This window comes from Syngnathus leptorhynchus, chromosome 2 (genome assembly GCF_054491065.1).
Source record: "Syngnathus leptorhynchus isolate UIUO chromosome 2, UIUO_Slep, whole genome shotgun sequence".
In the NCBI taxonomy this organism is placed as follows: domain Eukaryota; kingdom Metazoa; phylum Chordata; class Actinopteri; order Syngnathiformes; family Syngnathidae; genus Syngnathus; species Syngnathus leptorhynchus.
The window spans coordinates 5,426,140-5,439,801 of record NC_141196.1 but is presented as its reverse complement, the minus strand read 5'-3'; the positions used below and the strand labels follow the sequence as shown (position 1 = coordinate 5,439,801).

Below are 13,662 nucleotides of genomic sequence, written 5' to 3'. Positions count from 1 at the left end.
GGACGTTTGTGGGAGTGAGGACTTTGCAGCTTGTACATTTCCAGGCTGGCAATTGCAGCGGCGAGTACGATGAGGAGAACACGGCCTGTTAAGAGTTGAAGAGTGCAGCGGAGATGCCGAGAGGAAGCCAGTCTAGGAAAGGAGCCGTGGACTGACTTTGATTGCGGTCTCAGCCATGGTAAGATCCCATGAAAGCCTTTTTTGCTCTTTTGTTTTGCTCAACCCAATTGAACTTTTTAGATGGACTCTCACCAGAAATGACTTTTAGGACTCTCCATGTAGTCGGATTGTTTCTCAGTGGAAGGAGACGCTGGCATGAAACAAGAAAAAGTGTGTTTGGGAAAGAGCGTGGGGGGGTGGGGGGGGGAACTTGGAGCCTTGAGACCCGATGCAGCATTTTCCACACTAGAGAAAGAAATCGACAGAGAGAGAGTGAAAGGAAAAAAGCTGAAGCCAGTTTTCGGGGAAAACACACATGCTCCTCTTCTGTGTCTTGTTTTCTGAGGCGCGAATGAAAGTCGAGGGGCCAATCACAGACATCCCCTGCTAACGCCACTTCCTGCCTTTGTTGACAGCTTATGTGAGTCCCAACTGATCAACAAATGCATGTGGAGCGCATCAACCCGAGTCCATTCCGCAACTCTGACGTGTGCCGGTCGCAGACAATCGAGTCGCTTGTCCCCGGCGGACATGAGACAGGCACCTCATTTCCCATGATGCACGCAGGCAGCTGGAAGTCGTCCACAGAATTTGTCTGCTTTTCCCTTTTGCGTTGGGGATTCTTTGGCAGTTCTCTAGCCAAAACCCTCAAGTCTGTGGACGCTCCTCACATCTGCTTCCCATCATGGACGCTCAGCTTTCCCACCGTTCTGACCCCCACCAACCCCCCCACCTCGCCCCTCCTCTGTTTCTTACAAAACACATTCTGTCTGGAGTTGTCTATCTTTTTCTGTCTTTTGGTCAGGCGGCAACATATGCCACTGTTTCTTTGCAAAGATGGAAGTGGAACTTAAGTGTCCAACTTGAGAGAGAGAGGAGAAAAAAAAACTTTTTTCTCTTTTACCACCAAACTCAGAATTTGGAAAGTCAAATCGTTCTTTCCTAGAGCAACTTTGGGACCCTTCACACCCACTCTACACTTTTCCACTCAAACCCCGCCTAAGTGGAATTTGACACTCGGGATGTTGAAATGAAGCATTACAATCTATCAATAATATGCTCCTCACTTGTCCATGCAGGTGCAAGCTTTTTTCTGTCCTTTGTTTTTTTGTTTTTGTTTTTTCATGATGGCGACCTCCCGCAGGAGACGAAACCCAGGTAATTGTTGTCAGATGACACGCGTGGTCGGTTGGAGGTAACACGAGGAAAATTGAGGGACTGAAAACACAATTACGAGAAGCGGAGGGAAGGGAGAGGGGGGGGGGCGGTTGGACAAACAAAGTTGAGAAAGTGAGAGCAGTAGTTGCATATGTTGCCATGTCAACAGGCCACGTCGGAAATAAATACCCCTTGTGTGTGAGCGGGAGAATCAGGGTTCCATATTGAGTGCCAGCCCCCGCAAGGAAATGTTTGACACTCCCCAGAATGTTCAACAGGAAACCCAGAGGAGTGACTGTGCTGCCTGTGTGAGTCTGCTTAAAGCTGAAACCAAAGTTGATTCTTGTTCTTTTGTCCTAATCAGGCTTCTGAGGCCATGGAGGACTGCGTGCAGGGGGCGCTCTCATCCCTGTACCCACCTTTCGAAAGCACCGCCCCGCCCCTCCTCTCGCAGGTATGCATCACACGCGTGCCTCGGCTACTGCCATCCAACAAACTGAGCGCTGGCCAAATATCCTCCACCAAGGTCTTCACCGTGTTGGAGTCCACCTACCAGCAAGACAGCCTTCGCTACCTCCTGGACTACTTTGTCCCCGCCAAGCATCTCCTTCACAAGCTCCAGCAGCACGCCTGTGTGAGTTTTTTTTTGTCTTTTCGTCAGATGAGCTCAGTGAGTTGAGTTTGCGAGCGCGCACGTGTGCGCACCGCAGACACGTGCACTCGCAAGTGGCTTGTTTTTTTCTTGTCGCTGAGCTGCAGTGAGATGGTGAGTCATGTCAATAATTCCTTCCAGATGTGAAAGAAGCAAAAAAAAGAGAAACGAAGAGATCTCGACCTTTAACTGGAAAGTCAGGGAGATCTTTAGAAATATTATTGTTGGCTTCCTTCACCTGCATCAAAAAAAAAATGGAAGCTCCTGAACGTTACACGTCGTGGTCGCTTTGAGGGCGGTAGGGGTCGGACACAGTGGAGCGAGAAAACCGCAACCGACTTTTAAAGTGCCAAAGTCATGACGGGCCGGAGTCCAAACCGGGGCCGCGAGAGGGAGTCGCCGTGGAAGAAAAGCTTTAAGGGAGTGAAAATAAACACAGGCGGAATGTGGATGTGAATTGAATGAGGGTCCAGCGGGCTATGAGAGAAGCAAGTTCCAAAGAGCTGAGCTGACATCTGGTTAATCCAAAGTTCCTGCTCAATGTTCTCCAAACTTGATTGAAAGTTGCTATTCCCATCAGATGCCTGCATTTTAAGACTATGTCCTTCTCCTTAGTCTCAGTACCTGGGCTGCCTGTTCCTCCACTCCGGCTGGCCTCTCTGTCTGGGCAACAAAGTGGTGGTCCAGCTTTCCACCCTGGACTGGAGGCTACTGCGCGCCAATGACTTTTACCTGCAGGTGGTACCCTTCTCTACTCGCTGTCCCAGGTTGGCCCTCAAGTGTCTGGCCCCCGGGGGGCGCACTGTTCAGGAAATCCTCGTGCCTGAGTCTCAGCATCCCCTTGTGTTCACCAGCGAGTGGTTGCACAGCATCAACAAAGAACGGGGTCACAGGAGGGAAGGTAACACTTCCATTCAGGCCTTGAATCCATCCAGCAGTCCCTAGTAACTTTTATTCTCCCGTCAACGTAGCAGGTGGTGGTCTCGACACCTGCTTGGTAAGCACCTGTGATGGCGTGTTGCGCCTCCCGTGGAAGGAGGTGGTCTACCCCGAATTCATCCACGACCCATCTGAGGAAGCCGGCCAGCATCCCAAGCCTGAAGGCTACGTGTCCAAGGCTCTTTCCGAGGCCTGGTGCAGAGACTCCTGGGGCTGGGCTGAGGAGGAGGAGGGGGAGGAAGACAATGCCTCGCTGCCGGACGGCTTGGCCTCGGACCCTGTTCTTCCCCGACGGCGGCGCAGCGAAGATGGGCTTGGGCGGACTGCGAGACATCCCGAGCTGGACGGAGACTACGTGGAGCTGTTGGAGCCAAGAGGAGGACCGGATGGAGGTGTTGACATGAAGCACAGGTACCTGGAGATGCACGGGATATGCAAAACAAAGACTTTGCCGCTTTGTAAGAGGACTAATGCCATCAAACTACGGAGAGGAAAGCTGCTGGGATGCGGCCAAATGGACAGCTCCGGCAGCTTTGGAAGCATCTGCGGAGCTACCTCAAATTTGACTCCCCCCAAGGAGAATGTGGTAGTAGGAGTCACACAAACAAGCGCGGGAACGCAATCTTTCCCGTGTCCAGCCCAGGGCGACTGTGACGATAAAGGCGGCCATCTCAGCAAAGGAGATGCAGAAGGACGAGGAATGAGGTGCCCTGGCGTTGGGGGGGAGATCAACAAGGTGACGCAAGCAAGGAGAGAAGACTCTGAGAGCACTCTATTCCCCAGAGAGTTCCCCGACACAGGGGGTCACGTGGTGGAGGGTTGCTCCGACCCGGGGTCCCACTCAGATTCTGTTTTCGAGGACACGGACAAACCAACCAGTGGAGACAGTGATGCCGCGACGCCAACAGGGGATGTACCGGACACAACTTTTGCCGCTGTGGCTAGCGATAGCATGGAGGCTAGCAGTGGTGCAGTGGATATCAATCATGTGACTCCCAACGATGCAACAAAGAAGACTCAAGAGTGCACGAGAGGCAAGGAAGTCAAAGCTTCTGGCTTCAGAGCTCCAAGGTAAGCCCGGCATGATCAGATCCAAATATTCACTTATGACTGCTTCGCGCAACTTCATAAAAAGAGCTGCTTCAAATATTTGATGTGAATTACGGAGGTCACCAAAATATCAAACCTGGCTCTCACCAAGAGAGAAAAAAAACTTTTGTCCCACGAATAGGGGCAAAAGTGAATATTCACACTGTGGAGATCATGATGTTGCGCAAGTTGGCATCATGTTCACCTTCACTGTTCTTCACTTCAAGGAGGAAGAAGAAGGGAAGGGGAGCCAAAGGGAGGGGTCGGTCCGGCGCTCGCGCTTTCCGCACGGGCTCCAAACCGCAGGGGAAAGCTACTCCTCATCTGGACTCGGCTTTCTGCTCTGGCTCAACGCCGCAGCGGCAAATCGCAGAGGAGGAACGCGTTTCGGAACCGTCGTCCGACGGCGAGTGCCTGTCGGAGAGCGCCGCAACCGGCAGCCCAGGTGAGATGAACCGGGACGTTTCTTTCCCGCAAGACACCAGCCAATGAGTGAATGTTCCTTCGTTTCCGTGGGGCAGAGGCGGAATCTCTGCCCATCTGCAACGGCATATCAGCCGCATTTGAGGAGACAGAGTCGTGTAAAGAGACTCGTTTGCTACGGGAATTAGACGCAGAGCTCCTCCGGTCTGGACAGCTACGGCTGATAGGTATTTAAACAAAACCAAAAATAAAAACGTGACTGGTTTCTCAACTGGTCGGTTGAGTGATGAAAACTGATCACAGGTACGGTGGACAGATTGGGACGTGGCCTTGTCATAGCAGATATTGGAGATTCTGGCAGCAGTGAGGAAATGGCACGCGTCCTGGCCTGCTACCACAGGATCACACGGTAAGATCTGGTGCGAGGGGATGGCAGCGGTTCCTGACAGCCCTTGTCCGTTCGCAACGTTCAGGTGTGCAGCCAAAGAAAAAGGTCTGACGGTGTTGATTGACAGCAGACGCTCGCCGCCGTCCTCGCTCTGCCTCTCGGCGCTCAAGTTATTCCAGGTGAGAAGTCACGCCGAGACGCTTTGCTGAAAAAGCAAAAAACCTAACTTTCCATGTCGCTTTCTAGCGGCTGGTTCCTGGTGGTCTCGGAGCGGTGCTTTTCTTGCTGGACAAGCAGCTGCCGTCTTATAACTTGGAGGCAACAGAGGTGAGCCGCACGTGAAATTATTTTTGGTGAGAAAGAGTGTGTGAGTCTGGTTTTAGCTTGTCATGTTTTGAGAACTTGCAGCCTCTGATTTGTGCAATCCCTCCCCTTCCTTCTCGTCCCGTCAATCCCAGGTCCACATGGTGCGAGGAACAGCAGTCCTTGAGCAGTTTGTAGACAGGCAACAGCTGCCCACAGAAATGGGCGGTGATTTCAGCCACTGCCACTCAGACTGGCTCTCCTTCCGACTGGTAGATAACTCAAACGTCGGGTTCATTTCCATTTCAACTCCCCAAAGATGGTATTGTTTTGATGATGAATGACACGTACTAACCTGGGATTCTTCTTTAGAGCTTAGAGAGTCTGACTGAGCGCTGCGAGAGCGCCCTCCTCCTGCTGGAAGAAGCGCTGCAGTCGATGGATGCCGAGCCAACGGTTGACAACATCAAGGTGAGTGGCAGCGTCTCCCGGGCATGAATCAGCAAATCTGATCGCGGCTTGCTCAGGAGGTTTCGGCGAGCTCGGAGAAGCACCGGCGACTCATGGCCAGCGTACTGGCCGACAACCGCTTGACTGAGCTTCAGCGAGGGGGCGGGGCCTGGCTGGCGGGATTGACCAACGGTGGGTTGGCGCGGACGTCCCCGGATTGCAGGTAATCTGTGTTTTCAATTTGTGTGTTGCTGATTTCACATCTTAGTTTGACCAACAGCTGTGATCTTGATATTTAACGTGTCTTTGTGGGTTCAACAAATAACCAAACATAACAACTACAAAACATGATCCATCCATTTTCGGAACCGCTTCTCCTCGAGAGGGTCGCGGGCACAACACCAAATGGAAAGAACAAAATAGCCACCCTTATCGAAACAAGAGTCGAATAACCAAAATGTCAAATGCCCTTATTGTCGCCACAAGATGGCGCAAATTCACAAAGATTTCAACATGAGACCGATAGAAAACATTTTGACATTGGAGGGTCAAAGATGTCGCCCTGTGTACGTTCCATATTCCACTCAGCAGAAACCTCGCAGGCAGAGAATAAAGTCGCTCGCTTTTATTCCAAAGTTTGAAAAACAGACGGAGCAGCCGAGCTCTTGCTCACCCCCGTTGATAGAACTGTGACGTCTGTACCCCTACAAGGGCCGCGCTGGACAGCGCCTCCAAACTTTATGACAGCGTGGACGATGCCCTCCATCGGCTGGTGCGAGTATCCAACCGCAGGGCTCGCGACCTGGACGCGCTGGACCGACTGGCCGGCCTGGTGGACCGGCTGGAAAAGGTGAGCCGGCAAACGTAGCGCATCGGGAAAAACGGTTTGCTGCGAGCAGCATCAAAAAGCAATTTGAACTTTGCAGTGTGACGAGGATATACGTCGAGTTCAATCGCAGGTGCAAACCTACAAAGACCCGCCTCTCTCGCTGAGCAGATTGTCGCTCCAGCAACAGAAGTTCAAAAAGTTGCGAGAAACGGCAAACGTGAGAAAATAGCTCCGTTAACACTCTTGAGAAAAGTTCTCATGGTCGTGTGAAGAACGGAGAAGATCTGGTTTTGTTTCAGGAGCTGCACAGCCGGACTCTATCTGTGCTCACCGACTTGGAGAATTGGAGCGAGTTGGACTGGCCGGGCCTCAATGACATCCAGCTCCAAGTACCGGCGTTCAGGGAGCGTCTGCGAGACATGTCCCACTGTCTGTCCGACCGCTGGACCGTCTTGGATAACACGCAGCGCCTACTCTCCACCCTGACCGAAGTGAGCGTGATGGAGCGCCGTGCCCTCACCCACCTAGAGACTTGAACATGTCTCTTGTTCTTCCAGGCTTCTCAGTGGTGCGATGAGGTGTGTTCCACCTCGCCGGTCTGCTCCCTCGCCTCTCTCCCCCCCATTCCGCCGTCCCGTTTCCAGGATGCCCGCTCCTTGGCCGTGGACTTGGGCGGCGGAGAGCTGCTTGATCTCTGGAGTCGTACGGTGGAGCGTTACCAGCAGACGGTCGCGCAGGTCAAGCCGCGCTTCCTCCAGTCCGAGCGAGTCCAAAACCAGAGCCAGGGGAAGGGCAAGACGTCGCTCGCCGGCAACCTGTGGGATGCGGACGGAGAGGGCGACTGGGAACCGGGGGCCAGAGGAGGCGAGGGGGGACTCCAGTCTTGGGGCTCACTGGCTTCGCTGTTCAGACCGCAGACCTGCTCCACGCTGAAGATAGGAGATGAGAAGGGGTGCAAAAAGGAGAGCGCAGGGGGTGGAGGGAAGTTTCTGCAGAACCTTTTGAAGAAGAGCGTGAGCATGGTCCATTTTCATTTCCTGCTTCTCCAGCCGTGCCTCGGCATTCTTATCCACGTCTGTCTCCTCTCAGCCCACAGAGGCGCCCCTCCCTCCCAAGCCCCCGAGAAAGAGACACCCCAGCTTCGACCTCCAGGCCCTCCTGGCCCCCCGCAGAGGTGCCGGCAATCCCAAAGCCCCCGAGTGCCGTACCTCCCCCAAGTCCTGGCTGAGACGCCGGGCCCTAGTGGACCCAGTGATCACCACTGGCATGGCCGCTGCCGTCCAAGGGGGAGGAGGGGTGTTGATCAGGGGGGTGGAGGTCAGCAGTAAGGAAGTGGTGGACCACACGGGCTCTCCGCGGCAACATGTGCTGCTGGGCAGGACCGAGAGGGAGATGGGCACGGAACGGGCCGGATCCACGGCTCAAAGGTATCTGCTGCTTTTTTTGCCTTTTGGTCCATCCATTGATCCTTCATCTGCCATCTTTGTGTTCCTCTGCAGCAAACTCTACCTGCTGTGGTGCAGGATGCTGAGCAGCGAGCGACAGTACGTGGCCCTTCTCAAGGGGGTGCAGGAGACCTACCTCCCCCTGCTGGAACTTTCGGAGGCGCCGGAATCTATTCGAGGCAAAGCGGACGCCCTCTTCCCCGGTTGGGCCGCCCTGAGCGAATTCCATTCGCAAAATCTACTGCCCGCGATGGAGGACGCGCTGGTGCAAAGCTTGCTCCAGCAGGACTGCTTCAGTAAATTTGTGAGTGAAAAGTCCACAGCGGCAGCTTTTCTTCTCACTCAACGTGTCGTGCTGATTTCTTCTCACAGCGGGAGCACTTCCTGCATTATTCTCACTACATCCGGACCAAAGCGGAACCGGATTCGTCGCTGGTCACACAAGCTACAGACTTCTTCAAAGTAAGTCACCACCGTTAAACAGCGTTGAACGATCATCTGTAAAATAGGGCTGCTATGCTTGTTTAAATCCACCATCCATCCAAAAATGCTGACTCAATGTCCTCTTCCTCCCTTCCTCCTTCACCCTCTGGTCAGTCCAAACTCCCCGCAACCGCCGCCTCCCCCTTGTCGCCTCTGTGCTTCCCTCAGTGCCTGCAAGCGCCGCCGCAGAGGTTGGAGCAGTACTGCGAAGCCCTTGTGGAGCTGGGTGCCATCAACCCGACCTCTGACTCCACCCTCTCCTTCCTGAGACAAGTCCAGCAGAATGGCGAGGACCTGAGAGCCAGTGACCTCATCATCGGGTGTCCGGTGAGAGGGCCTGTCCCACTTTTTCTGCTTTGACTTTTGAGATGAAAAGTTTAATCAGCCATTGTTTGTGTGTTTTTTTTTTTTTTAAATAAATACCAGCCCTCTATTTTTGTCCTCTCTGGGCTTGTGGCTGAGTTGCAAAACTAGTCTGACTTAGTATGAGAGACGGAGTACAGTTGAAATTCAAAGGCGAATTGAATATTCCATGTTTCAAACCAACATTTTCAATTTTCATTTTCTTCCTCTTGCCCTTAATTACACTACATGTCTTCCAGGAGTGCTCAGTGCTGCCTGGCAATTTGTGGCACAATGCGGTACTGCACTTGGAAATTCCATCTTGCCTGACTATTGTCCAAACTCTTCAATGATGGCATAAACATTTTCGGGAAGATGAGCTGTTATCATGTGCGTCAGATTCCTGTGGAGGAACGCGGCGAGCTGGTGCGTCAGGGCGAGCTGACGGTGTGCGGCGGCACCCGGCGGAAGCGCGTGGGCGTCAGGAGGGTCTTCCTCTACCAACACATCGTCATCTTCACCAAACAGAAGAGCGGCGGAAGTGGCGGCGTTGGACCGGGACGCTTGACCTACAGCTACAAACACAGCATGAAGGTGCAAAAGCCGTCAAGCTACAAATGTTTTGGGATGCCACTGCCTGCCCGCTAACTCTCGCGACGTCACGTTCGGCGCCGCTCCCAGACGGCCGACATGGGCTTGACGCAGAGCCTGGGCGAAGACGGCGTCAAGTTTGAAGTTTGGATACGACAGGCTCCTCGCCTCAGGGACTCCGTCACGCTCCAGGCTCGGGACGAAGAGCAGCGCAAGGCTTGGACTCGAGACGTGGCTCGCCTATTGTGGACCCACGCCATTAACAACACAGGTGAGATGGACATTTTCAAATGGAAGCGTGAAAGACTCGCGTTGCATTAAGTTTAAGTTCCTTGGAGTTTTTGCAAAGTTGGATAAAGATGGCGACTCAAGTCTTGTGACTGGAGTGCCCAACTTCTGGAGCGTTTCTCTAATGTCCAAATTTCCACTTGCAGAGTTGTGTCTGAAGGAGTCGCTATGCGTTGGCGTGTCCAGCAAGCTGCTGCTGGACGCCAGCGGGAGTCAAACCAGCGAGTTGGAGAGAGGTGAGGGCCGCGCGACCGCATCTTTTGCGCTCCGTCCAATTTCTACAAACTCTCCCACCCGCTTAGTGCACAGCAGCTGCTCTGACTCGTCGTCCGTCGGCAGCCACAAGGAGGGAGGGGGTTCCCCGGCATCAGGGAGGGGCACCAGGAGGAGCTCCGCTAGCTGCTCTCAGGTGCCTTATAGAATGAATAAATGAATAATGAATGAAATTGGAGAATTGTGGCAGTAGCTGGGAAATGTCACTCCCAACATTAATACTGTGTGTGTGCGCCCCCTGCAGGGTCAGTCACCCTCCACTGCCGTGTAGCTGTCCCGGCAGCCCAAGTGAGTGACGCTTCTTGACCCACGTGGACCAGCTCAACGGCCACGTCACATCTGCAGCAGCCAGACGCCACTGAAAGCCAGAACCAAACGCCATCTTGGATGCGCCAGTCTCGGCAGCTGGCAAAGTCCCGGAGGGTTCCGGAGCGGATGGCGCCAACAAAAGCGCCCATTGTGCGCCAACAAAGCGAGCGCTCGGCCCGAACGGCCGCCTGAGTCACATGACCCAGCTTTCTGATGGTAAACAGGAAATGGCGCGTAGCCTCCGGTGGCGCGTGAGACTTAGCAGGTGTCGCGGCTTCGATTTTTGATATTTCGCTTCGGTGCTGTGCCCACTAGAGGCATCATCATCTTCATCAAATGATCATTTGTGCGTTGTTGTGTGAATATTTTTCCTATTTCGGGTCTGGGATTCCGCCTTCTTGTACCACATTCCTTGACACGTTTCTTGGACATTAAAACTGGATGGAAATTAATACGTGTGTGTGCGCGTGCGTGGTAAAGCTGCTTACGTGATCATTTGAAGGGGAAATATGTGAGACTTTTTTTTGTCAAGGTTGACTGATGGATTAACTGTTGCATCTTTAGGGTTCTGGGGGGGGGGGGCGATGGTCTCTCCACAGAACAGCCAGTTGTTTCATGCTGAGCCCACCCCGTCCCCCGCCTCTCTCTGCTGTTTAATAGACGCAGTACAATATCAAATAGTTGCAGGGATCAAATCCTCCAAAAGGCTGCGGTTCTGTGCGTGTGTGTGTGTGTGTGTGTGTGTGTGTGTGTGTGCTTGCGTGCTTGCGTGCATGCACGCGAGGTTTAAGAGATAAAGGCCTGGCTGTAAGGAAAGGAAGGGGGGCAACAGGAAGGGGCAGCACACGGGTGGGGGCACACGAGGTGGGAATGATGGGAAATGAGCGGCAGACGGGTCAGCTCAGTGGAGGGCTCACAAGAAGAAAGACGGCGACACAAAAAGTGGAATTAGAACTTTTTTTTTTTTTCCCCCCTCTCACTCGAACTGAAATGAGGAAGGCAGAGAGACAGAGCGGCGGGTGGGTTAGGTGGGAGGGGGCAATGGGGGGGGGGGGGTGTTGATGGTGGCAAACAAAGAGAACGTGAAGAGAATGAGTCGGGGGGAGACATCAAAGGGATTTTTCAGGCCTGGTTACCGGGACAACAGACATTTGCATGCCATTAGCTTTTTACATCATATTAGCAACACGCAAGGGTGGGGGAGGGCCCTGATACACTACATCACACACACACACACACACACACACGCACGCACGCACGCACGCACGACTCCCAGGCAGACAGAAGCACTGACACCTTTTGACTGACACCTTTTGACGAATGCAAACAGACATTACGCATTGTGTATATAGCACCATTTCTAATAAATCCCAAAATACACTTAATGAGCATAGCATAGTCATGACAATCATGCAGACGAGGACAAGTTATGACAAATTCCAACAAGTTGCCCATTCAAGTAAGACAATAAGAAGAATAAAACGCTGATTGCAAGGAGACATGCTTTGTCAAAGCATCGTGTGTGCGTGCGCGTGTTTTCCACTTGTAATCTTATCTCTCGTCTTCATCACGTCTCGTCCGTCCGTCCATCCGTCCGTACTCCCTTTCATCCCCGCTCCCTCTTTGCCCGTGAGTGCCGCTTCAGTGCCCTCACTATTGTGGCAGCATTGTGCCAGTAGGCGTCGCCGTGACAGCCGTTGTCACGGTAGCATTGTTGTGCACGCGCGCGCGTGTGTGTGGTTGGTTGGTTGGAGTGTATTACAGTATCAATACACTGACACTGCGACAAAAAGGACAGCCGCCTTAGCCACATATCACTCCTCCTCCTCTTCCTCCTCACCCCTAAATCAATCTCTCTTCCCTTCCATTGATTTCCCTCACTCACACACACACACTTTCTCACCCCACCTCCTCCCCACTCAAACATGTACTGCTACCTCACCCGTCTCCCTATCTTTCATTTCATACCCCCTCCCTCTTGTCTGCCATCTCGCCTGCCCCTCTCTCTCTCTCTCTCTCTTTTCTTTCTTTCTCTCTCCCTCCATCACCCACCCTCGCCCCCATCCCTCTCCCTCATGGCTGTTTTTCTTATTTGTGTGTGTGTGTGTGTCTCACGCTCTCTCTGCATATTAATTGGTGCATTTCTGCTGCGGCGGAGCAAACAATCAAAGCATCACAGGCGGCGGCTCATGCCATTATTGTACACACACACACACACACACACACACTCACACACGCACAATGGCAAATGTACACATGTGTGCTCCTGTAGACTGGCATGACTGCTGACACAAATGCGGCACACAATGGCTCATCCAGCAGATATGTCGAATGTCAGCACAGACATTTGGAATCGCAGCAAATGTGTGGTGAGCATCAAACCCGAAGGCCGCCGCAGCTCGTCAACTCCAGGCAAGTACTCGGCACCTTCATCAGTCTGTCGACGCTTCCTCTTGTCTTCCTCACACTTGTGTGTGTTTGTGTGTGTGTGTGTGTAGGGACGGGGAAGGAGTTTGGATCCTCACTTGGACCATCGGAGGACAGTGTAGGAACGCAGCGCTTTTGGACTCTTTAGGAACGCAGGTGTCTACTTTCGAAGGTGGTAAGGAAGCAAAGTCAAGCTTGTGTATTAGGAATGGGATTTGAATTTGAAAAAAAAAAAAAAAACACAAGCAGAAAGGGGACATTGTGCCCAGTTTTTATGCAAATATTTTTTTTCGTGGATGAAAGTGGAAGAATGAAGATTGTTCGTTTATTTTCAACACGTAACACGGTTCTGTTCTTAGACGAGAGGCGACGAGGCTAGCAGAAGCTAGCAAGGCTAACCACTGGCGTTTAAAAGCTTTCTATGTCAAGTGTGTTGTTGTCAAGTCGACCTGCTCCAGATTGGGCCTCATTTGCACCAATACCAAATTGGAATTTGTCAAAATCCAAATTCTGGAAATGACCCAAAATGGCTGCTTTAAGACAAAATGGCCACCTTCGAGGTGAATTTTGGAGCTTTGTCTGATTGGTCACCAAAATACAAGTTGTAGGCCCCTTTCTAACGCTGACACTTCCAAGAAGGCCCAAGCGTGCCAATGAACTCAAGAAGCAACAAAGAATAATAATTCCCATGTTTTGAAAAAAGTGCTGCTGTTGTTTTGTCCAAAAACTTGAACAAAGCACTTCAAAAGATCAAAAGTTATCTTTCGTTAAAGTCAAGGTATTTAAAAATGCAGACCTATTTTAGTGTTATTTCAGTGGCAGCACACTTGCCACTCAATGCCATTGACTACAGTAGCGTGCTCTTGAGCTTGGGACAAGTAAAGAACAATTGACAAGCTCGCTGAAGAAAAGAAGAATAAGTGGGCCGATCCGTCTTTCAGACCGTCTTGCCTTTCCCACAGAAGCCAACGGAGTAGGACGCAGTTTAGCTTTCCCGCCAAACAAAAGACGGAAAGACAAGTGTGACTTGGGGTAAAAAGGCTCTTTTTTTTTTTTTTTTTTCCACACCAGCCGATATTCCGGCTTGCCACTTTGACCTCACTCTTGAATTGTC

At 52.2% G+C, this 13,662-nt stretch overlaps 1 protein-coding gene across 2 annotated transcripts; it reads left to right on the top strand.

Moving 5' to 3' along the window:
- The first annotated feature begins 68 nt into the window (after positions 1-68).
- arhgef40 (Rho guanine nucleotide exchange factor (GEF) 40) lies at positions 69-10,559 on the top strand. Of its 2 annotated transcripts, none has more exons than XM_085933509.1 (26): positions 69-178; positions 1,682-1,771; positions 1,844-1,951; positions 2,585-2,870; positions 2,944-3,979; positions 4,225-4,442; positions 4,519-4,647; positions 4,724-4,829; positions 4,894-4,987; positions 5,055-5,135; positions 5,267-5,383; positions 5,484-5,582; positions 5,639-5,784; positions 6,273-6,411; positions 6,488-6,607; positions 6,690-6,881; positions 6,948-7,403; positions 7,480-7,817; positions 7,890-8,139; positions 8,208-8,297; positions 8,433-8,645; positions 9,060-9,254; positions 9,342-9,522; positions 9,686-9,775; positions 9,842-9,948; positions 10,057-10,559. In XM_085933509.1, exons 1-26 carry the CDS (start codon positions 176-178, stop codon positions 10,081-10,083), a joined length of 4,911 nt encoding a protein of 1,636 aa, XP_085789635.1. In that variant the 5' UTR covers positions 69-175; the 3' UTR covers positions 10,084-10,559. The 2 variants fall into 2 exon arrangements, with proteins under 2 accessions (XP_085789635.1, XP_085789627.1); XM_085933501.1 differs by having other exon boundaries at positions 2,941-3,979.
- Positions 10,560-13,662: the final 3,103 nt, after the last annotated feature.

Bases quoted from the DNA above. Each gene is read 5' to 3' on its own strand.
- arhgef40 (XM_085933501.1), top strand. The intron at 1,772-1,843 runs GTATGCATCACA...TCCTCCACCAAG, and splicing joins CCCCGCCCCTCCTCTCGCAG to GTCTTCACCGTGTTGGAGTC. The intron at 5,583-5,638 runs GTGAGTGGCAGC...CGGCTTGCTCAG, and splicing joins CAACGGTTGACAACATCAAG to GAGGTTTCGGCGAGCTCGGA.